The 26,203-nt window shown below is 34.6% G+C and overlaps 1 protein-coding gene across 1 annotated transcript in view; it reads left to right on the top strand.

Moving 5' to 3' along the window:
• Positions 1–26,203, top strand: part of DGKB (diacylglycerol kinase beta) — a 718,768-nt gene that overhangs the window by 258,465 nt on the left and 434,100 nt on the right. The window contains exons 16-17 of the mRNA XM_049641565.1: positions 4,381–4,454; positions 8,038–8,112. Of these exons, the coding sequence (XP_049497522.1) occupies positions 4,381–4,454; positions 8,038–8,112 (149 nt within the window). The remainder of the gene's footprint in view (positions 1–4,380; positions 4,455–8,037; positions 8,113–26,203) is intronic.

Below are 26,203 nucleotides of genomic sequence, written 5' to 3'. Positions count from 1 at the left end.
GTATATATGATTTACATTTCAATACAAATTAGTTCCTCTAGTCTGAATTCTGAATTTGATAAGTTAGTTCTTACCTGATATTGACCTCCCAGGAAAATAAAATGTGGAATCAAATAGATCGGATTAAGTAATTAAAATATCACATCTAGTAATACCTGTATTTTTTCCCTCATTTCATACTCTTCAAGTTACAAAAGGATTAACTGATAATGAGTATCCCCATTCTCACTAAGGAGAATAACATAATGTAAAATAAAATAAGATACAGATTCTCTTCAAGAATTTTGATATCAAGTCTCTGTTCTTCACTTAGGGTCTAGAAATATTAACAAGTTTGATGAAGTATGAAGTTTCTATGCCTGGTTCCATCTATATTCAATTCTGTGCCCTTGTGGATCTTTCATACCAGTGACAATTAGGTTCTGCAGCACATAATGGAGAAAGAACAAAAACAAAAACGAATAAAACATAACAGTAGTTTAGAGAAGTTAACCATTAATTTTTCTTTATTGTAAATAAAGTCTAGAAGGAGGATCTCCAGAAGTATGGCTAATAAGACAGTTCCACATTTTTATCAGGGCTGGTTCTATCTTTCCTGTCCTCCATCTGTGGCATGATCAAGGTCACCTCATTAGCAAAGATGGCTGCTGGTCCTTGGAATATCACATTTCATGCTGGCATCCAGAGGAAGATGACTAGAAGCTGTTACGCTTCCTTTTTAAAGAGTGTATCTTGAGTTTCCACAAAACACTTCTGTATCAGTCGCCTTGGGCTGCTGTAATGAAGTATCATAGATGGGTGGCTTAAATAAGAGACATTTATTTATCACGGTTCTAAAGGCTGAACAGTTCAAGATCAGGGTGACAAGTTATATTTCATTCTGAGGCTTCTTTTCTTGGTTTATTGGTGGCTGCCATCTCCCTTTGTCCTCACGTTACCTCTTTGTGTGTGCAGAGGCAGGGGTAGATCTTCCTTTTTTAAGGGTACTAGTTCCATCATGAAGCTCCCACTCTCATCTAACCTTCCTTGCATCCCAAAGGTTCTCTCCAAATACCACCACACTGTGGGGTAGGGCTTCAACATAAAATTGGGGGAAACACAATTCGATCCATAGCAACTTCCAATTATAGACGAAACATAGACACATTTTTTTCTACTTAGACTATTTATTTGCATGCTTATATGGCAAGACACCAAAAGTTACACCTTCCTAAAACTCTTCAAAAGAAATATGTATTTAAATTCTGCAAACAGCAGCAATAGCTTCCAAGGTACAGGTATGATGGGAAGGGCCAGTCTTTCAAAATTTTGCCCAGGGCTCTTTCGATAAAGATGAAGAGAAGTAGGAGAAGTAAATGACAGTGGCAGTCTTTGACAGTAAGATGCTGCTCCTTCTTCCAGGAGTATTAGTGCACAAAGTAGTTGTTATTTTTAACATGTCAGACCTGAAAATGATCATGCAGGACTACAGTTTTGGTGCTCTCAAATTTAGGAATTCTATCTTTGGTCTTCTGGCTCCCAAATTTACTCTGGTGGGTTGGTATTCTTATAGTAACAAAGTGTAGCCAGATTTTAAAGCTTTTTGAATAGGGGCTTGAAAAACATGCTAGATTTGCTTAAAACCTTGACCTTTCCAGTGTAACACCATTAAATGATCCCTTCACACCAGTGTCTTTGTGGTGCTGGTGTTTAATCACATATTATCCCTTAAATGTAGATTGTGTTACGTCAGGAGTTTATCTGACATCATTATCAAAGAAGCCGTGTTCTGGGGCGCCTGGGTGGCTCAGTCGGTTAAGCGGCCGACTTCGGCTCAGGTCATGATCTCGTAGTCCGTGAGTTCAAGCCCCGCGTTGGGCTCTGTGCTGACCGCTCAGAGCCTGGAGCCTGTTTCAGATTCTGTGTTTCCCTCTCTCTCTGCCCCTCCCCTGTTCATGCTCTGTCTCTCTCTGTCTCAAAAATAAATAAATGTTAAAAAAAAAAAAAAAAGAAGAAGAAGAAGAAGCCGTGTTCCACAGTGCCAGGTAACTTATAAATAGATATCTCAAGTTTTCAGTGTTTTATTTGTATTTAGTCTTATTTCATAAGCCTACTTTGTGATACGAATATATACGAGGAAAAGACTGCTAAGTGATTTTATTCTTCCTGTATTTCCATTTGGCATATTTGACTTTTGTGCTTACAGAGCATCCCTGTTCTTCTAAATTTGTTCTTTATCTAAATTATCTTCTATTTTCTAATCCATTTGACCTATTTATCCATTTACCCACCTCTAAAAATAACATCTACATTTTTTTTTTGTATTTTGAGATCTTATAGACTGTATTCTAGCGGGATATTTATTTGATGGTGATAATGTGCACCTTAGAACACAGTTGTTCTATAGCTTGCTACTAACCTTTATTTGATAAATGGTTATGATGCCTTTAAATATTCCATTATACACGTATTTCTGAAAGGCATTCAAAACATATTTAAAAATACATTGTAAATATTTGACCCAGTGTGAATTTAATATAATCTAATTTATTTTAATAGAATTGTAAGCTGAATGTTGAGTTTGGAGAAGATCATCTTAATGAGTGTTTGGGTTCAGACTTAATGTTGTGCTTGAAAACCTTTATTTACCTTGAGATTCTCACCCTTATTTAAAAATAAGAAGTAACAATTCAAATTAGGTGCAAAAATAAAAATCCACATCTGTTACCATTACTTTTTTTGAATGTGCAAACTTCAGGAGTTCTTTCTAATTCTATAATAGGATAAAAAAATAAAGCAAATTGAATATAAGTCTTTAGATAAAGTTGTATTTGTGTAGTTTCTTTTTTCTAGCTTTTAAATGAGGGGAGAAGAGCACATACTGCAACCTAGGAGGCACTGTCTATATGTTAATTGATTGAACACGTTTGCTACAGGAAAGTTACTACAAATCCACTTTATATGTCTTATCTCCTACCTAAATTAGAACCAAACCAGGAACAAGGAACCCTTGTCCTCTTTACAGAGGAAAGCAAAACAGAGACAGATACAATAGATGAAAGTGACAAGTTGAGTAAGAGTAGAAGAATTAAGAATATTTTACTCAGCCTTCTGTAACTAATGTGAAGATTTTAACATTTTTCCAGTGCCTATAATCACTGGAAAAATTACAGTTCACTTAAGATTGGAGGAAAGTGTATTAGAAGAATATTTTAATTTCTGTCGTTTGAACAAAAAGGAAGAAAGGATATCATATGGTAAAATGGTTGTTTTTAAGTGTCTCATTACATATTTTAGAATACCTTCTGAGATAGAAAAAAAAGAGCAATAAAGGATAGCCTGAATCTACTTTCAAAAAGTAAAACTGATCAAGAACTTTTCAATTTAATATTAAGAGGGCTCCAGTAGTTGCATATTTTGTTACTAAATATTTTTTGTCAAACTGTATTTAGACAGAATTTTTATAGTGGTAGATTGAATAGGAACACATGCATTTAAGAGTCTACCTATTAACACTGAAGTCAGGCAAAATGCAAGAATTCTTCCTCACCATCCTATCAAAAAACAGCTTTACCCCCTTCACACCAATAAAGTGCTATCATTTTATTTGATTTATTTCTCTTCATGGTATGTTTTACTGCTAACTACATATTTGTTTGCTTATTGTCTATGTCTCGACTAGAATATAAGCTGCACTAGGACAGGCAATATTTTCTTGTTCAACCAAGAAATCAGTATCAGTAGATAGTAGGAGCACAGTCAGTTTGCGGATTCCTGGTTAGCAAACAGACTTGATTCACTGATCTTCTACTCCCCAGGCAGGGAAAGAAAACATTGAGGAAAAATTGTGTACAGGGGAGCGGTTAGGCTGAAGGAGACCTCAAACCATCTTATTGAGATTCTAGTTGGCAAGAGATTGGGTAGATGGATTCCACACATGCCACAAACCTCTAAAGGAGCTGTCATCTATAAAGTCAGGCCTGTCTATAATTTAATCCCTTTATTTTCTTCTAATCGTTTTCCTCCCACTATCTTCTGTTTCATTCTGTCTGGTTTACTCACTGTCCTGCAAATTGTACCTTTTGTTTTCATCTCATGGCTATTCAATCACCATTCCTTCTTCATAGCTACTTTCCTCTCTGCCCTATACCTAGCTGGACCTTACCTGTCTCTGTGGTGTGGATATGCCTGTTTGATATAGTAAAAACATAGGGTTCAATTGAGTTGTTAAACAGATCTATCTATCCACCCAAATTACATAACTGAAGAGCCATATTCTTAAAATTGCTAATTGATATTTCATGAAATAGAAATTACATATTGTAATTACATAAAAGGAAATTACATATCCTTTTCATACATAATGCGAATAATTTGACCATCTATCCACATTTCTTCTAGATTACTCCTGTTCCTGGTACTCATCCACTTCTAGTTTTTGTGAACCCCAAAAGTGGTGGAAAACAAGGAGAAAGGTATGTTTTTAAAAATCAGGTTCCTTTTCTATGTCATATGTATGTAAAAGATAAACTAGAATTGGAGTGTAAAGACATTTTATTTACTTTTATCTATTTTTAATTTTTTTAATGTTTATTCAATTTTGAGAGAGAGAAAGACAGAGTATGAGCGGGGGAAGGGCAGAGAGAGAGGGAGACACAGAATCCGAAGCATGCTCCAGGCTCTGAGCTGTCAGCAGAGAGCCTGATGCGGGGCTGGAACCCATGAACCGTGAGATCATGACCTGAGCTGAAGTCGAACGCTTAACGGACTATGCCACCAAAGTGCCCCATAGAATTACAGTGTAAAGACATTTTAAAGCATTATTCACTATGGTTTGCGAATTTTAATGTGAAATAAATCATTCTAGAGTCGATGTGTAATATATTGATATGATCTCTCCTTATTCTTATATAGTTCAAATTAATATAATAATGGCTTTTTATAAATATTTTTATTATCAATCTTGGGTATCTGAGTTCTCTCTACCCTATCACCCCTAGCCCTTAACAAAGAGCTTTGCATACAACATGGCTCCATAAATAGTGTTGAATGAAAATTGGTTCTCTAAGTGGTCAACAAGGTGACTTCAGGTAAATCATCACTAAGTAGTGAGGAACAGAATTTATATTCAGCTTCTAGATAAATTGTATTAGAATGATTTTCTACATGTGAGTTTTTGTAGTACGTGATGCCATATATCCTTAAGGAAAACAATCTGAATTATAATCTGAATTATAATAAGGTTCATTATCGGGTGTCTCAGCATTCTGGCAGACAATGCAGAAGTTTCATTTTTGTAATACATTAATGATTAAATCATAATAATTAATAAATATCTGAAAATCCCATTGAAGAGTAAATCTTATGTCCTTATAAAAAGGCACGTCATAAACAAAAATGCAGTTGCGTCTGCTATAATTTCCAGAAGTCTTTACTTATCTCAACAAAAAAATGAGATGAAAGCATCCATACAAACACTATGATAATAAAACAGAAATTTGCATTGTGATTCTCATGGTAAGTGGAATTGTTTTCATGGTAAATGGAATTTTATAATTTCTTTTCTTGCCATATAACTTTCCAGCTTTATTTTAGTGAAAAGAAGAGTGCTATTCTTTTTCCAATCAACAAAATATTATTTCTGCTTAGAAAGTTTTGTTTCCTTTATCAACATGTAGTTGTATATTTTTTTACTCTGCTAAACATGATAGAAATTATTTTCAATTACTAGTGGCTTCATAATTAAAAGTGGATTCATTAAAGAGAACAGTTACCTCACTTTTAGAGATACAAAATCGCAATTAAATAATTAACTAAAATTATTTTCTCCTTTACTACATACTGTCTGTCAGCTTTATATATTATGGATGTTTGCAAAAAAAAAAAAAAACTCTTTATATGGAATTAGGTAAGCGTTAAATTCATGTTGGAAAGTAGAGATAAATGAAGTATGAAGAGAAAGAAAGAAAAGGTATATTTTCAAAGGGAAAGCATTCCTTTCAAATTAGGAGAATATGGATCATGCATGATGACCTTAAGAGAATATCTGACTCCCCTTTATCCCATTAAGAAAAAAACTACATAGATAGACTAAAGTCAGAAGTAAATTAAACTTAATGGCAGGAGGGATGATACTGCAATGCTCCTAATTTTTGTGAATGAAGAAGAATCATCTTTCAGAAATAATGATCTTCCATTCAGGGTTTCCTTTAAAAATAATTGGTTTTTAACTTTGATATGTTAGATAACTCGCAAAAGGTTACAAAATTATATATTTACACAAAGTGTTCCATACCAGTCAACAGGTGTGAAAATGTTCACATACCATTCATTCATTCATTCAAACAACAAAACCTTAGTGAATCCAAACTCTACTAGGAAGTGGGGAGAAAAGACCCACAATATAGCCACGTAAGGAGGCAGGCACAAACAGATAAACTGCAGTACCCCAAGATGAATGACCACCTAAAAATGTTTAAAATAAAAATGCTGTTGAAGTTCAAAGGGAGAAATAACTATCTCTGAAGACTGAGAAGTTCCTTTGGACAGGAAGTAGCTTTTGAGTTGCTGGTGATATAGTAGATGTTTGCCAGGTGAAAAAAGGAGAACCTTTTTTTAGGGAACGAGGAGATAATCACTGAGATTAAAGTTTCAGGGAAATGAGGGGAAAGGTAAGGCGTAACCTATTTTAAATATAATAAAATATTCTGTATTATAAATAACTTGACACTTGCAGAAACTTTTCATCATGGAAACAACATGACTGTACTTAACCAGTGCTATGTAAGAAGGATGGATAAGCAAGAATTTTATGGAGCTGGTGAGACAGCTTGCAATCTTGAGCTAAGGTAGTGACAGAGAAAAACCAGGTTTGATTGACATTACTGATAGAAGGTGCCAAATTGCTCTCTCATTGGGTTCAGGTGCTGGGGAAAAAGAAGTACCAGAAGTACCAAGAATGAATCTTAAGGTCTTTCTTGAGACACTAGATCATGTAATTAATCAAGATCTAGAATGTGAGATTATTGCAGATTTAGGAGTGGAGTGATAAAAACAGATATTACACAGTGAATTTGAAGAGTTTCTATCAGGAAACATAGTATGAATGTGTTTATAAAATATATGGTAAAATTTTCCCATGTATGTGAAATCTAACTTTAAAAAACTAAATGTATGCTTTCAATTTCAGTATTTCATTTAAGAATACCAATATGGGATGTGTATCTACTTAGAAATATTTGTACTGCATTTGTTTTACGATGATTGATTTCTTTTAGAAAAAAATTATTTAATATGTGCCTGTTGAGGGGGATCCGGGTGGCTCAGTAGGTTGAGCGTCCGACTTTGGCTAGTTCATGAACTCGCAGTTTGTGAGTTTGAGCCCTGCACTGAGCTCTGTGCTAACAGCTCGGAGCCTGGAGCCTGCTTCAGATTTTGTGTCTCCCTCTCTCTCTGGTCCTCCACCACTCACCCTCTGTCTCTCAGAAATAAATAAACATTTAAAAAATAAACAAAAAAAAATATGTGCTTGTTGAAACAGTTTAGCAATTGTGTGAGCTGACTGATCAAGATGATTCTTTATGTTGCATAATTAAGCAGATGAGGTCACATTCTTTGATTACCTATACACATACAGCATGCCCAGTCCCATTTTATATGTGGGATAGTTTTCATATTGATTAGCTTGGCCCAATAACCTGTAAATTTCATAGGGCTCCATTAGGAGAAGGTATGTTAGTAATTTTATTCTGATATTCTTAAAAAATATATTTCAAATCTAATTAGCCAAATAATATTCAAAAGCAGGATGGAGAATATTCTAAATGCATATGCATATTTAGAATGCAAATATCATTCTTTCTATTATAAACTATATTACTTGTATATTGGCTACTAAGCCTCTTTTCAAAGAACCCTAAGTTCTTATAAAAAACTGTATGTCTAATATTATTAATGTAAAATTTTCAAATATATTTAGTTACAACCATCTATATAACTATTCAAACATTGGGGAGTGTCACTCAATGTCTTTTTTTTTCCATATTTTCCTTTTTATAGAATTTACAGAAAATTCCAGTATCTACTAAATCCTCGTCAGGTTTACAGTCTTTCTGGAAACGGACCAATGCCAGGGTAAGTCCAAGGAAAATATTGTTACCGTTAACTCGTTTAATAGTAATTAATACATTATGCAGCCTGATGTACCTAGAGACAGTGTTATTTGAATACACAGCCAGATTAGTATACAAAAAACAACAACAACAACAACAACATTGAATATCAACTCTATAACAGTAAGCAGTGCAGATGCTATTTTTCAAAATAGTCTGTTTCCAGCACATATTTTTCCCTTTTAAGTACCGTGGAGTACTGTTACTATCACCGCTAATCGCATACACTCGCTTGCTGGCTGCCTAAATATCCAGACCATCTGTCTGAAGAACTACTGCCTCTTCCTTTCCTTGTTACATAGCGAATGAAGATCTACCATAAAGAAGAAGCTAGCTCACAAAGAATAGAAATCATAACATGATTGTTTCCTTTACCACTTGCAAAATCTAGTGACTATCACTCTTTTCCAAGATCCTTTATTCATAGGTAAGGGGTAGTAAAATACGTTTATTTTTTCCAACAGAGCCATGTGCTTTTGATACACTGAAGTCACTCATCATTAATTTGGCCTAGTTTACTAGTAACTTCCACTGACCTGTTTTCTCTCCCAACATGAGAGTAAACCTTAGACCAGATGAGGTGGTAAGAGGCTTTATAACGCTTACATGAGCTTCTTTTGAAAAAAACAAGAACAACAGCAATAAAAATACATCAGTGTGATCGGAATAAGTCTTCCAGGTTTTCCTCGGAAACCAGAAACCAAATATTGAAATTGGATGGTTTTAAATGCTCAGAAGAAAATGTATACCGTTGTGTCTTATGTTAAATAAAGGTAAATAATACACAGCTAATTAGCACAGGCACCCTTAATATATTCATCTCTTTCTTCCACTCCCTGCTACCTGTTGTCCAATGCCAGCTGAGCAGTGATCTGTAGAACCTCCTTGCTGTCAAAGGCAGGATCATCATAAGCATTTAGTTCAGAACAGTGTCTTTGTCAAGATCCAGACTCCAGGATCTAAAATATCATGATCAGATTTTTGGCTGCCTGAGCCACATACAGGAAGTCCCAATCGAAAGAAAGCGAAGCAAAGTAAAGTCTTGCTATTAACAAGGAAGCTTAGTCAGGGTGGCTCTTTTTCTCGTTCTTCAATATTCTCTAAATTTTGAAGCAGTAGCTCTTATTCTGCAAGATTAAGCAGTGATGTATTCAAAAATTTAGCCATTCCAGGACCTCTTTAGTTCTATCTAGATCAGTAAGTCCAGGATTTTCCCGTATTTCATAATTAAATGCAATGCCCACTGACTGCTAATTACAAACCTCTGTGTCTTCATTGCCTTTTTCTCTAAAATGAGTACCTGCCTCATAGAATAATTATAAAGTGAAATGGGATGATGCTTATGAAGCATATAAGACTAGGCTTACTACATATATCCTCAACTAATGTTATTTATTATCAGTACTATTTACAGTAATTAGTTAATAATTACATGTTTGAAGCTCCATATCAATGCACTGCAATAATAATGATTTTAGCCTTGTTTCCTCATTTCATTTTTTCCTATTCCACTTTAAACATGTACAACATGTTTCCTTTCACTCTTTCAGTTTTAGCCATCATATTATCCTGCACTCTATTTTAATATATTGAAAAAATAAAAAATAATGTATGTACTTCTGAAAATCTACACTCAATAAATATTACTTAGAAAATATGTTAAAGGCTCCACTTCAAGCACTAATACTCCTCACATAGTACCACTTCAAATTGTGTGTATCCTCCCAAAACTTCTTATGGGAACATAAAACCTAATGTATATATGTGATGTATTTACATATAATATATTCATATATATAATGTATTCATACACATATATGTTGTATAGATGAATAGATTTTTTATGTAACTTGAATATAGGTCTTTTATTGCTCTGCAGCTTGCTTATTTTTTACTCAAAAGCATACGATGGATGTTGTTTAAGTTGAACAGATATTCATCAGTTTCATTATTTTGAAGAGATGTACAGTATTCCGTAGTTTTGTTCACTGTCCCATTATTGATAAACATTCAGATTGTTTGTGCTTTTATTACCAAATATGTTAAGTTGACATTATTACCAAATATGTTTATTACCAAATATGTTAACATTATTACCAAATATGTTAGGTTAACATTTATCAGTTTATTTATGTTTTTGAAAGCATATTAAAATATTTTCATAGAATAGGTTGATAGTAGGTAGAATTGCTTTGTTGAGAATATTTTCCATTTTAATTGTGTAAGGTTCTGCCAAGGTTCTATACAAAAAGCTTGTATTGGATGATAATCCCAGAAGTAGTATATAAGGCTTATTTCCCACCATGTTCTTTAAATTGACTATCTTCAGTAATTTCTATTTTTGCCCAATGTGACAGGTGAAGATATATTTGTGTAATTTTTATTTGCATGCCTTTGATCAATTACAAAGTTGGGCATGGCATTAATTAGATTGCTTTTCTATGAACAACAGAATGAAGTTACTCCTAGAATTAATTGAAAAATAAAAGAACTCTGTTTTGTTAAAGATAGGGATCAGGACAATTTGAGGGCACGGAGAAGCATGGATAAAGGACAAAGTCCGTGGGAATTATTGCTGAGAGGAATTGGTTGCAGTTGCTTTTGGTATTCTTATATCTCTGCTCAAGATTCATATACCATGGAGAAGTATATTTATTGGTTTCTCTTGTTTCCCAAGGCACAGCCTTGACTTGTTTAGGATGGGCCATCTTGACTCACAGCCCTGTCAAGGTTCTATCTAAATGGCTTATTCCCTCAAAGATACAGGAGGATGCTATAACCTGAGGATGACAGGTGAATTCTCAGAGGGAATAAGCAGTAGGTGTTCAGCACAATCCAGTCATTGGGTTGTCCAATATCCCTTCTTTTGTGAACATATTTATTGAAAAACAAAATTATGCCATTCAGTATATTGCCTTTACTAAATATACAACTGAAAACACACATTCTCCTAAAATGTAGACAATGCAGAGTCTCATATATCCCACTCTCCATCCTGGTTTGCTGGAAACATCTGTGGAGATGACTATTTTCTCCTCTCTTTCTCTACATTTGCACTTAACATACAAAAATGTAAGGGGAAAGTTAAAATGTTTAATATGAATTTAATGGAATGATGCTTTTAATAATAAAAGGAATGGGACACATGTAAAGTCTCTGTCCCTGGTTTTGTAACTGGTTGAAAGTTGTAGTTGAAACTTAAAACATTTTTTCTGCCTATATGTTTTTACCCAGTGCAGTTACCTGTTTTTCCCTTATAGTTTTGAGACATTGGTAGTATTGTTTCTATAGGACTGAATTAGTCTTTCATTGACCCTTACTGAAAGACATGGGGATATATGACAGTATTTATGTTAGCTATCAAATATTTCCAGGTTTCTTCCCAGGCATTGATTTTAGTGTACTTCCTTTTCCCTTGCTATTTAGAATGTCCATATGGGTCTCTCACAATAAACTGTGGGCAGAAAGTAGATATTCCAAGCTTTCTTTTCCTTTGCCAGAGCAACCAGCAGTATTCTAGATATTGGCTCTTTTGTTAGCTTGTATCACGGAGTAAAAAGAGGGAGAAAGAAGAGAGGGAGACACACACACATCACCTTACTCATGATCCCCATTGAATGGAGGATAAATAAGCCTCTTTAAGGTGATGTCTCTAAGATTTTGGGTTATTTGTTATTATATGTAACCTGGCCTTTCATGACAAACCAGTGATAGAGGAGAGATCTTATTAGTACTCTCTATTCCCATTGTGCAGCCACAAACCTATTTCTCCTTGAGAATCAGAGTCAACTACATCAGTTGACACCATATCTTTTTTGTTTGTTTGTTTGTTTTTTGTTTTGTTTTGTTTTTGCTTGTTTGTCTAGTGGTGTGAAAAGCCTCAAAATGTTCAGGTGTCAATCTTAGCTTCTAATTCACTGAAAACTGTATTGTCTCATATGGCAGCATTCTTCGCTGAGGTGTTAAAACATCTACATGGGGGCGCCTGGGTGGCTCAGTCGGTTGGACGTCCGACTTCAGCTCAGGTCACGATCTCGCGGTCCGTGAGTTCGAGCCCCGCGTCGGGCTCTGGGCTGATGGCTCAGAGCCTGGAGCCTGTTTCCGATTCTGTGTCTCCCTCTCTCTCTGCCCCTCCCCCGTTCATGCTCTGTCTCTCTCTGTCCCCAAAATAAATAAACGTTAAAAAAAAATTAAAAAAAAAAAAACGAACATCTACATGATGATAGTTCAAAACCAAGGGGATGGGAAGCAAAATTTTTAAAATGTATGTACGAGTCAGTGTTCTTCAGAGACAGAACCAATAGGTTATATATAGAGAGATTTATTATAAGGAATTGGCTTACCTGCCATGGGAGACTGACAAGTACAAAATCTAGAGTTGATGTTTCAGTCTGAATCTAAAGGCTGGCAAGATGCTTTAGAACCAGGAAGAGCCAATGTCCTAGGTTGAAGGCCACCAGCCTGGTGAGTTCTCTCTTTTATTCTGCCTTTTATTCTAATTTGACCTTTACTTAATTGGATGAGGCCCACCCACCTTATGGAGGGCAATCTCCTTTACATAGTCTACAGTTTAAGTATTAAGCTCATCCAAAACTCTCTCACAGAAACATCCAGAATTATGTTTGATAAACTATCTGAGTACCCCATGGCCCAACCAAGTTGACCATAAAATTAACCATCACAGTGAGTCTTAAATATAATTGTAAGTTTAATCACGTAGGTTTAATCACTTAAGTTTAATCACCCTTTGGCCCCAGACCATGTTTTTTTTTGCAACATGAGTAAGCATTGTCATATAGTTTAGACCATGTGCTACATCAGTTTCTAGTACACCATTTAAGTGTCCCCACTGATTCAGTGACTGAGTCTTTAGTAGGATATTTCACTGTTCTGTTGACCAACTGCTTCTGCCCAATAAAACACAAGATAAGGATTTCAAGTCTTAGGGGCATCAGCCTACAGTCTTTCCTCTTTCTCTGTGAAAGGAATTTTTTGAGAGGAGATAGCAGTATGTGACACACTATGGTAGTGTGTGAGGCATTCAGTAACTCAATCGCTATAACCATTGACAGAAACATAATGGGAAGGAAAAGTAAATCCAGTTGCTAGAATAAATGTCTAGTACAGTAGGCAAAAGGCTGCAGTACCATTATGGAAGGAGTCAGATGAATTTAGGCTACTCCTAAGTAGTTGTTTGAGTCCATTGAAGTAAATCAACACATTGGAATTCACTCATCGGTTTCTTTGATGACAACTTAGCCCTCCTGAGTCTAACTACCCTTCTTGTTTAAGATAAATTAATGTTGTTTATCTCTTCCATCACCTCCACTTCTACCAACATGAACATGAATCTTTTTCTGCATACTCATTGGGAATAACTAAGATTCCTTTGGGTCATTTAAAGTCCCAACTATGGGTTCATTCTGAGAAGTTCACTTATATAAGTTTTCTTGCATTACTAATTCTCCATTATTATCCTTTCCAAGTCCTTTATCATGTAAGACATCTTATCAGCAGGGCTGTTGAATTGTTGTATTTCATAAACTTTGGTCAACATTCTGTCCAGAAAAGGTAGACAACAAATTTTATTGTTTAAAATACTGCCCTCTGGTCAGCTGGCTTTCTTTTCTGTTCCCAGATTATTCCCCCTTCCACAGGAGTCTACTTCATGTTACTTCTGATATATCATGGAGAGGCCCTGGCAAACCAGTTTATTTTATCCTTAAAGAATGAGAATTAAAAACATGCCTCTGAAGGCGGGGGGTGGGGGGCGGGGGGTGTTGAGGCAGTGCCTGGGTGGCTGAGTTGGTTAACTGTCCAACTCTTGATCTCAGCTCATGTTTTGATCTCAGGGTTGTGAGTTCAAGCCCCATGTTGGGCTCCACACCCAGCCTGGGGCCCACTTAAACAGAATCCCTATGAGGACACAGATATGGGACACTCCTTTAGAGTGGTGCAGAGTTTAGGCAGATTCTGATTATCTGGGGGTGATATCAAGCATTTGAATCTCTTAAAATCTCCCCAGTTGATTCTTTGCAGGCAGCATGGAGAATCATTGAATAAATAGATCAGTTGCTGTATAATAGGTATTATAGTCCAGACTGATATGGTACAATTGGGGTAATTTCCCAATTAAATTATAATAGTAGTACATTCTTAGTAATAAGCCTTGTGCATTACCGTGTTTGCAAGTTGTCGCATATGGATGAATCAGTAACCCATAATTATCTCTTTAATTTTTTTTTTAACATTTATTTATTTATTTTTGAGACAGAGAGAGACAGAGCATGAACGGGGGAGGGGCAGAGAGAGAGGGAGACACAGAATCGGAAGCAGGCTCCAGGCTCTGAGCCATCAGCCCAGAGCCTGACGCGGGGCTCGAACTCACGGACCGCGAGATCGTGACCTGAGCCGAAGTCGGATGCTTTAACCGACTGAGCCACCCAGGCGCCCCCATAATTATCTCTTTAGATCAAAGTTCAAGTTCAAATTTCAGAGAAAAATTGTCTCATTGGCCTGGCTTTGGTCACATGCCTATTGTTTGATTCAATACAGTCGGTTTCCTTGTTTGGTGTATCTACCAAAACCATTCCCAGCAGTATGTTTCCCCATAATCAAATAAGGCCAAAAGAACAGATGCTCCAAACAAGTTTTTTTTTTTTTCTTATGTATACCAAAGTGTTATATTTCTTGTGTAAAGCATATGCTCTTTTATTTGCCCATTTTCCTTTTGATTTATTTGTCTTTTTTACGTTCATTTTAAGATCTCATTGCATAAATATTAACACCATCATTTTATATGTGTTGCAGATGCTTTCTTCTAGTTTACTCTGTGTGCTTTCAATTTTTTTTATTTTCTTCTTTTTTTTGTCCATATAAATATTCAAAATTTTATCTACTAATTCTATGCAGAACGATGTCTCTATTTTATAAGCTTTAGAAAACTCTTTCCTCAAGTTGAGATTATGAAATGTTCCTGTATATCTTCTTTTATTACTTTTACATTTTGTTTAAGGTTCTGACCTTTAATCTTTAAAGATTGAATTTTCTCTTAGAAATGCATTGAAAGATATGGATTATATAGACATGGAGCACATTTTCCACCTCAAAATGAAATGTAATTGTCTCAACCAAAGCTGTTCATTAGTCCAACTCTTTCACCACTGCTTTGACATAATTTCACATATGATGAAATAATATATATGTTAGAGTATTGCTGCCCTTTGCTCTGCTTTGTTGGTGTTTTGATGCTAAGGATAGAACATTTTATATACTCTATCTCCCTAAATATTCTCTCAAAATTTAGTGACATTTACTCTTCCTAGTTATTGCCTCAAGTAAAAAAAATAAAAATAAAAATAAGGGCACCTGAGTGGCTCAGTCAGTTAAGCATCTGACTTTGGCTCAGGTCATGATCTCATGGTTCAAGGGTTCAAGCCCTGTGTTGGGCTCTGTGCTGACAGCTCAGAGCCTGGAGCCTGCTTTGGATTCTGTGGCTCCCTCTCTCTCTCTGCCCCTCTTCTGCTCTCTCTCTCTCTCAAAAATAAATATTTAAAAATTTTTTAAAAAATAAAATAAAATAAAAAGGTTTGAATGAAATTGCATTGAATTTCTAGTTTCTTTTGGATCACTTTTGAGAACGCTCTGTTTCTATACATACCAATGCCCGCACTGTGTCCTCAGTGGCAGACCAGTACTTCCATGGAAGAACTGTTTCTCTGTTATTATCCTGGAGGCAAATGCCACTGGTAACTGCTCTTGATGGGGACGCTGAGCAGGCTATGACTGACCTGCTCACTTGTTGTAACTCCTGCCCCTCCTATTTCTAGCTGTGCTATCCCTGATCATGGCTTTGTTACCAGAGCTGCTTTTGCAGAGGTTCCCTTTTACTGTTTTACGTTGGGAACTGTTCCATTCTGTAAGGTCTCTCTACTAATCTAATATTCCTTTTGATTTTGCCTCAACTTTGTTTTTGGTGCATTACTTTCCAACTGGTATCATAGATGTACTTAAAATAAATTTATTTTGTCTGCCACCATGAGCTTGCAGTTATTCATTCTTTTAATTCCCTTTCTTCCCCATTTTTTCCTCCTTACCACACCAGTCTGTAAAATCTTTATGTATGCATCTCTTCTCTCATCCTATCTTTATTTATTTTTTCTTTTCTAAAACTTCGTTTATAGAGTTGAAACTTTTCTTGATGTATTGGAGCTCTGCTAATCCTTAGTGTGAGTTATTTAGTAAATATCAAACTCTTTGGACATTTCCCTTTTTATCTTAAATTGTTTTCAAGACAGAAGTGGATATTTGTTTGTTTCCATTATATCTCCTTATATAAATTCTCTCTGATTCTATTCTATTAGTGGTCTCTAAAATTAGTATCTATGTCATAAAAAAGGTTTCTTCCTGATAATGCATGTTGTTATCTGATTGAAAACATTATTTGCAGGTGTAAACTAGTTGGAAAAGATGAAATATACACTATATATATTGCTTTCTGGTCAGAGAATGAGGAGGTGTTTTTTTCCTTCACAACACTGAAATAAATATGCTCATCTTGAGCTGTTACAACAACTGCATATGCTAATGTGGCCTATATAAAGTCAATATCAAGTTTTTGTGTACTTGTGACATGGGTTTTTCCTTTATAACTCTAAAGCTTTGTGAAAGTACAAATGGTTTATTTTTGTCTCATATCATCCCTAAAATATTCTAGGAAAAAAATCAAGTATTTATTGAAATGAAATAAAATAGAAGATAAATCTTTTAAAATCATGTAAATTATTTTCCAGATTGTTAGAATAATTAGGTATAATGATTTTTTTATGAAAGTGCTATATATAGAAATGTTTGGTTTCACCTACCTGAACTAAATGCAAAACATATACAATATTAAAAGTAAAAGTTAACAGTCTACAGATTCTCATATTCCAAGTATGCATACTTGCATAGTGAAAAATTTTAATATATTTTCCTATTACAATAAATGTGTAACTTAGGAAAGATTAACAGATTCCACGAATTGTATTTACTACTTTCATAATTTAAGATATAATTTTATATAACAAAATTTCTACCATATTTTATGTAAATAAAATCCATCTTGAATCAGAACCAATGACCTACTACATATGTCTCTTGTTATGAAACCTTGTTATGTCAGGGAGCTAAACAAAAATCCTCAGAAGGCTGAGAAAAAGATCATAAAAATTCAATCCAACTCTACTGGAAATATCCAGAAAAATAATGTTGCTGGTTGTAAAAAATTGTTGGCAAAGTAAAAATAAAGCCCTTCTCTCACCCTTCCAATTCTTATGATTAACCCTATTTTATGATGATTTTGTGAGCTACAACCCATCAATTAAATGTGTGAGCTTAATGCTGTCTTTATCACTAGAGTAAATGAGTTTGAAGTCGATTTTTTATTAAAAATCTATGGGTAGTAAAGGTAACAAAACAATGTGCTCCTACAATTAACAAAGTCATATAATTACCTGCCTTAAAGAAGAACTCCCCAATTTGGGGTATTACAACTTTATAGTCACTTTCCACATATATCAGCAAATGAATTATGACTTGAAAGATGTTGAAAATACTGAACTTTTGTTATTCATCTCACAAATAAAGCAATACTCGTTGGCTGAATAGCAGTTATACTAGAGACCCATGTGATTCTAAATTCCTTGAACACTCTAAAAAGAACAGTTTCACATGAATTGGCTGTTAGAAATAACCAATTCATTTATCTATATGCCTTAACCTGTTTTTTATTTTATCCCATGAAAGAAAAGTTTCTAATAATTACCAAACTAGTTTATTTGAGTATTCACAATTTGCTAACCTGCCCAGTGTCTTTTCTGGTACAACTTTTCCCATCCACCCCAGGCAGTTAAAGGACACGTCCCTACTAATGAGTGAAAATGAGATAACTCTTAGTAGATATTTATGTCAGAATCTTTTAAGAGTGATGATCATATAGCTTAGTCCTATAATTTAATTAAAAGGAATAACATTTGGCAGTGTAATCCATACCAAAAATAGAATAACGATGCAACAGCTAAGTAAAAAGTAAAATATAGCTCACTAATCACAACAATGATAGTGACATAAATTGATTCAGTATATATTTATTAAATGGCTAACAGATGTGAGGAACAAGTCTTAGAAGTGCCATTGCAGTTTGAGCAAAGAGATAACAGTTTCTACTCACATGGCTTTATGTTTCAGTGAAGGAAGACAAATTAAACTAGCAAAATATACATTACGTCAGCAGAGAAAGTAAAGGGAATATACATGGGTAGTGAGTGGTCTGTTCTTTTATATAAGCTGAGCAGGGAAGAAGTCACCGAGTATAGACATGAAGGAGATGAAGGAGCAAGCCATTTGGCCATCTCATAGAAGATCATTTAAGGTAGAGGGAGGACCAAGGAGAAGAGCATCAGGACAGTATTGACATGCTTGGGGGAGATTAGCAAGATGGCCATGGTGGCTGAACCAGAAAGGATAGAAATAGCATAGGAAAATGTTACTGAGGGGCCAAATCACATAGGGTCCTACAGTTATAGTGAGTATAATAATTAGATTTACCCAGGACTCTTCTGGTCTATTCCTGGTTTTCCAGCATCCATCCCAATTTAGTATTTGCCCGGGAATTTTGCATTTTTAATTTAAATATTATCATTAATCAGTACATTATAGTAAACTCTGATGATGATGAGTTTGGGAGCTCTACTGTATATCCAGTCTCTGCCATGTTTTCCTCTAGTAGGGTAAAAGATACATACCTGTCCAGTGAATGGTGCTCACGCTTCAGTATGTAATCATTACGTCTGAAACATTACCAGAAAAAAAAAAAAAAACCCTCTCTTTTCCTGGTCTTTCCCACACACAAAGACAAGCAACAATTTCTTCTGAAGTACAGTATGCAGTGAGTTCAAAAATAAAATTAAATGTTCAGTAAACACCCTGTTGGCTAACTGGTCTACCAGCCCCTTATGCCTTGGCCACTGCCTCCTATTCCCTTGTGAGATGCAAAGGAGAAGAAATGTACCAATCAGCAATGTCAGTGGAAATTGGGGGAAATCATTGGTTAGATGTGTATTAAATAAATGTGAAGAAGAGAAGTTGAGCAGCCCTGCCAAGAATTTTAGTGAATAGTTTGAATACTCTTCTTCAGTATTTTCTTTAACTAAATATGTAGTCTGGGGGCACCTGGGTGGCTCAGTCAGTTAAGCGTCAGACTTTGGCTGAGGTCATGATCTCCCATTTCATGGGTTCAAGCCCTTGGTCAAGCTCTGTGCTGTTAGCTCAGAGTTTGGAGTCTGCTTCAGATTCTGTGTCTCCCTCTCTCTCTGTCCCTCCCATGCTCATGCCCTGTCTCTCTGTGTCTCTCAAAAATGAATAAATGTTAAAAAAAATAAACATATAGTTTATAAATATTTGTTTGTAATAGTTTTCTTATTTTGTAATAAAACTTTTAAACAAAAAGTAGCTAAAAAATCAATACAAATATTAAATGAAAAATTCAGGTCTGAGTTTCTATTTTCTCAGAAATAATTGATTATGAATACATAATTTTTATGGAATACTTACCAATATATACCATCGACAATGGGAGCTCTAGTGATATCATTGACCATCTTTAAACTGTAAGCACAAATACACTGTAGAAGCATCAGTATCTGCTTCAAAATTAATAGCTAATTATCTTCTCAAAACAACCATTTAAACTACAGAAAATCTCTTTGCCTATCACTCTTTGAAGCATGACTTTTCATTTAGATCAAATGATTTTCCATATTATTGTTCATGTACAATTCCACGTTTTCTTGTGTGTGTTATAAAGGAAGTTATTAACTTAATATTTTGGCAGAACTTTAAATAATTAAGCAATGCCTGTGTGAACTATTTTTCCACTTTTCCATTTCCTCTTCAGTGTAGTTGGGAGACTCTCTATGGAGACTGCTATTGTCAATAATAAACTTCTAGATGTTAAATAAAGCCCTGTTTATTTTTAAAAGTCTCCTCTCCCTTGGATATTAGGAAATAATTGTATCCAATTTCTACAGTTGCTGCTTATGTAACTGGATACATCCTTCCTGGTTCATCCCTTGAAAATTATATCTTCCTAGAATTTCATATTCAGAACTCTGTTTCATGCATATATGCTTCCTTAACTTTATAATAATAAAATAATGGTGATTTGTTGGGCATAGGTCAGGAATAGGTAGGTCAAAATACAACAAACTTATCACTTGGGCATTTTCTCCATTTACAGATAAGGAAGCTCATGATCAGACGATTTAAATAATTTGCTCAAGGTTTTAATCCCAAAAAAGAGAAAATCTTTGTCTGCTGTATCCCATCACAACCCTTTTAACCTTTATTGTATGTTCCCTCTTCTTACTTCCTTTCTTGATTTTGATCATCAAAATATATTTGGATTGTTTCTGAATATTGCCTTCCATCTCAAATTTCTTTCTGCAGTCCCATATAGATTTTTACAACTTCTAGACAACATTTCCAGGTTAGTATCCTGTAGATGTCTCAAATTTTGCATGTCTAATATGAAACTATTTTTTCCCCTTTCTCAAACTTGCTCACTGACTTCTATTCCATAATATGATGAATAGCACTGTCCCTTCTCTTCTGACAATGCATTATTTCACACTGTCCAGAATTTCTGATCTAATCACTTTCCTGGTATCCTTTATTCACCCTTCTTCTTATATATTAATCCTTCGCTCACATCCTGTTCCCAGTTCATCAGAGAATTAACTTACTTCGATATACTCCTCAATTTAATCTGCATCAACTGCTCCCAGAGAACTTTCTATTGTGACCTGAACTGTGTGTTATTTTGTCTGCTTTCTCAACTAAACCAGTCAGATACTGGAGGCAAGGACTCTATCTTGCTTTTTGGTCTCTGGAATCTAACTCCGTTCCTGGCACAGAGTTGTAGTTAATAAATGCATATTAAATAAAGGGATCAATGCAGGTGCTGTGTCATTCATACAAGTTACTTTTCTCAGTGTATAAATATTCTATTAAATGTAACTCTCTTAGACATTTATAACTATTCTTTTGTATTTGATCCCTGTCAAAGTATTTTTTTTCTTCCATAGAAGTTCAGATGTATTTCATAATTCACAATACCTTCTTACTTCACATTCTAAAATTAACTTGGTGGAATGATCTAATGCATGTAAAAAACTCATCCTAATTACTACTAATAAAAGCATTAAAATGACAAAATGGATTTGAGTAGATTTGCCAAAAAGTCCTAAGCAACCTAATCATTTTTGGTGTTACATTTTAGGAGTTAATTTTAGATAATGTCCTTTGGACCACAGATGATACCTTTGTGCTTTCTAACTGGAAGTATTAGGAATGAATTCTTCCAAGTTAACTTCTTTGAACGATCAGTAAATATGTGTGATTTCTGGCTAAATTAAAACTCTTCATCATATTTTTCTCTTCATTCTTCACTTCAAAATTTTCAGTCTTTTCTACTCATGTTGTAGTCATATAATTATAAACTTAGAAGAAATATTTAAATTACATTTTCAAACATATACATATAAGTAGGCAAACTGTATGTGTGTATATATTTATGTATATATGTATTTAAACATGCACACATACACACACACACACACACACACAAACACACATTAGGATTTTGAGGAATGAAGACACACGTACCTGGCCATAATGTTCATTGCATATTTACAGTACTAAATATAGTTAGATAAATACTGAGTCAAATCACCTACCTCCCATTCTAATGCAGAAAACTCTTAACATGTAGAGATGAGAGGAAATGTCTGAAAAAAAGTCTAAAAAAAAAAGGTTGTTTTATGTTCCTCAGCTACTTGGTCCTTAAATACTAATTTATGTTTATATATATTTAAGAAATCCTAAATCAGTTGCTATTTTCTACATACCAGAATAAGTATATTTTAAAGTAAGATCTTTGTAGAAGTACTTTATTATACAAATGAAATCATGAATAGTTTCAGTAAAAGGCCAAAACTATTTTAGCTAACTATTTGTTTTTATTCATTGAAAAATGATCTGAGAGAGTTTGATATTTTTAACACACTAATTTTCCAAGAATTATGTGCATTAGTGAAAAAGGAACTGAATGTTTGGACCACATTACAGAGCCGATTGTTTGCTGATTTATCCTCTCTAACTCATGTGAGGAAGAACATTAAGGTTATTTAATAAGATAACAGAGGTTTCCCAGGAAAAATATTCTCTCATTTTCTGTCTCTCATTATCTCTGTCATTTCTCACTGCCTTTCTCCTGTACTCTTTCTCTCCTTCTCTTGTAAAATACATATGCATAAAATATGTTTTTGATTTTTCCAGAGATAATAAAATTAATGTTTCAGTTATTAATGGTTCATTGGGATACATGTTTTCTCCAATACTCTGGAAGTTATTTCTAGCTGTGGTGATAACAGCATTTATACTGGGTTCATCATGAGGAGTTCAAGTTATATTTTGTATGACTATCCCACTTATCTACATGAAATGCTCTCTTGCCAAAACAGTATAAATCCATCTTTCATACAGTATCCTTGAAAGACTAGCCAAATTTGTTAAAACAGGTGCATTTGCTAGTTTACCTTTATATTTTCTTAGTAAAAGAGAATACATAAGATATGAGATGGCAGGACATGGTTATAAGCAGTTTTACTTTAAGCTGAAATGATGGGGGAGGCATATTACAGTTGATGGGTAATCACTTTGAAGCTGACATTATCAAGATCCACAGAAAAGGACACTATATAAGAACGTATTTTGTAGACAAAATTTTTTAACGTTTACTTATTTTTGAGAGACAGAGTGAGACAGACCATGAGTAGGGGAGGGACAGAGAGAGAAGGAGACACAGAACCCGAAGCAGGCTCCAGGATCCCAGCTGTCAGTAGAGCACAATGCGGGGCTTGAACTCACAAACCATGAGATCATGACCTGAGCAGAGGTAGGATGCTGAACCGACTGAGCCACCCAGGTGCCATGGAATATATTTTGTTAATTGGCAATATACAGTAGAGAGGAGACTTTGGGGAACACAATTGCTTCATGCATAGGTTTTCCAATGTGACTGCGGCAGCAATAATAGTATCCAGTGATACCAAGGTATGTATAGATGCGGTCTGGGTGTTAGGAAATGAAGTGGAAGATATCAAACATTATTTTTCTAGACTAGCAATATGGTTTCAAAAACAATAGCAACATCACAAATCAGAAGATTCAATCTGATTTTAGTGAGGCCATTGTGAAGCCATTTAATCTTATAACCATAAGAGTAATATTTAACTGTGTACCTGAAGGTATGACTATGAATTGAGCTAAATAATAAGAGATAAGTATGCTTGTTTCTGGCTCAAAATGCCTAAATCAAAATGCAGACCTTTCTTAAGGCAAGCTCTTGATACATTTTTTCTGAGCAAAGAAGAGGAAAAGGAAGAGTTGAGGACACATAACAAAGTCATTTTGGATCCTTCAACCTTCTGTTTCTTTAATGCTAAGAAATATGAATAGTATTTACTAATGAGAACTCATCCTGCATTATTATGCTGACAATATTTATGAATCTCATACTGATTTCTTGTAAATATCAAAGAATATAATTTTATAATATACGCATTGTTTAATAGCTATACACATATATTTTCCAAGATTATGGAATCCATACTATAGCTTTTCTTTTCTCTTTTTAAAAAAAGTTTTCCTTGTGTGCGTTTTAAATACTATTGTCAGGTAACTATTAAAACTTCCTCAATCTTCTTTGTCAGTTTTATCCTAACACTTCTTAGCAATGGAAAGTAGACTTCTAAATCTTAGATGCAATATCTTGATTTGCTTTTAGTGGTATTAAGCTTGAAGATCTCACCACCCTTTTTTACAGTGTGTGCTGTAGTGTTGGCTGTTGAGTAAATGTGGTAGGAAAGCAGCCGACACAGAGCTACTAAAGCTGTACATTAATATTAGATCTCCTTCACATGTAGCTATTGCGGCTGAATAGTAACTGTCCTAGGAGAGCACTGATGACCAACCCTGGAAACTCAGCAATTATTAATCCACTTCATAAATCACCTTAAGTTTTAATTTCAGTACATTTCCATAAACGTAACCTAAATAAATTCCGGAGCCACACATGATTACTTGATTGAGAAATATTAATATGTATTAATTCTGCAAGTGGACCTCTGAAATTGGTCGGTGAAAGTATAGTACACAGCACTAAAGTTTCCACAAACACGCATTTTTGCAGACACTCCTTATTCCCTCATCCTTCTTATGGTTAGGATGTCATGTGAAGTGGGATCCTCGTATCTGCTGGCCTTTACAGCTTAATGAGTAAAAAGTTAGTGCCCATGCAGGGCCCTGCAGTTTGGTTCTTGCCGAGTCTCTTGGATTTATTTGTTCTCACTCAGACCTGTTTTTCTCTGCATGTTCTGGCCGTAATGCCATAAGTAGGCCTCCCAGTAGTTCACCGGCCACAGTTTCAGATTGGAGGTAGGAAAACTTCTCATTGTCCATCCAGGTTTGCTTGGTAGTAGTTCTCCCTGTGATTTTACCAGAACACTGAGGGAGAGGGAGGGGTGGAAATAAAGGCATGACACTCTGACCTATAAAACATATATACTACTTTTAATGAAGGGAAAATGATTGAATCAGTAATAACCCGTGGATAGTACAATGTAATTTACATATACATATTGTTTGTTTCTTAAGACAGCCCAATGAAGCAAATGTTATTAACTTCATTTTAAAGAAAAGGAAACTGAGGCTCAGAATGATTAAATAATTTTCCAAGGCCACTATTCAGTGAATGAATGAAATAAGGAATGAATGAATCTCTAGGGAAAACAGCATGGATTGAGTGGAATAAGAGGCTGAGATAGAGAGGTCAATTTTTCAATCCATTTAGCAATCTATTTACAGAGAGTAAGCTGGTCTGACAGTCACATGGGGTTTATGTTTGGGGGTAGGATGCTGCTGAAGAACCAATGATGACAATTTTAAAAGAAACAAGAATGAATAACAGATGAAACATCATCATGGAGTAGAAGAACAATGGTGAGTCAAATGGATGGTTAGGCTTTCACCAGAAACAATTAGCTCTACGGTAAACTTTTCATCTGCCAGCATATTTTGAAAAACTTTTCTACCCTTCAGTGAGTCAATGTTTGAAAATTTAGGAGATAAACAAATTAATAGGATATATTATGGCAAAAACTGATTTAGGGAGTATTAAAAATAGAAATTTTGTTCAATAATTATTAAAGGAATTGAAAAAATTATATAAAAAAAGAAAGAGATAAAGACTCACCAGAAATTGGATAGTTTATATGCAAGTGCTACCTTCCAAAAATTGTACAGATGCTTCCAAAAAAATGAAAATGAAGGCATATTCTAGAATTAATTTTATGAGTTATGAATAATTTTGACAAAAATTAGACAGAGAGGGTAGGAGGAAGAAAAATAGTAAGTCTGTTTTGATCAATATAGATTCAAAATGTCTAAGGAAAATATTAGCAAACTAAATCCAGTTCTCTACAAAATAGTAATAAACAGTATCCAATTTTGGTATGTAAAGTACTGTAAGGGTATTTTAATAATGCAAAAATATCTAAATGTGTATCCCTACATTACTGATTAAATGAGATCAACCATATCAATATCTCAAAAGATGCAGAAAAAATTTAAACATTTACTCATAATAAAAAACCCCTACTATAACAGGAATAGAAGGAAATTTTATGAACCTTATAAAAGGTGTCATTCAAAAAAGAAGAAAATAAGAAAATCTGTACAAAAACATCATATTAAGTGGGGGAAAATATAGAAATATTCCACTTAAATTTAGGAAAAAATTATGGATGTTCTCTATGAATATCCCAGTTCAGCGATATATTAGAGCTCTGGACAGCATGAAAAGAAATAACAATTAGGAAAATTGGAGATCACTAATAGTACCATTATTATCAGCATATCATACAATTATTTACATAGAAATCCAAGTGAATCTA

The sequence above is a fragment of the Panthera uncia genome, chromosome A2 (genome assembly GCF_023721935.1).
Source record: "Panthera uncia isolate 11264 chromosome A2, Puncia_PCG_1.0, whole genome shotgun sequence".
Taxonomy (NCBI): Eukaryota; Metazoa; Chordata; class Mammalia; order Carnivora; family Felidae; genus Panthera; species Panthera uncia.
This window is presented reverse-complemented; position numbering and strand designations above follow the sequence as displayed.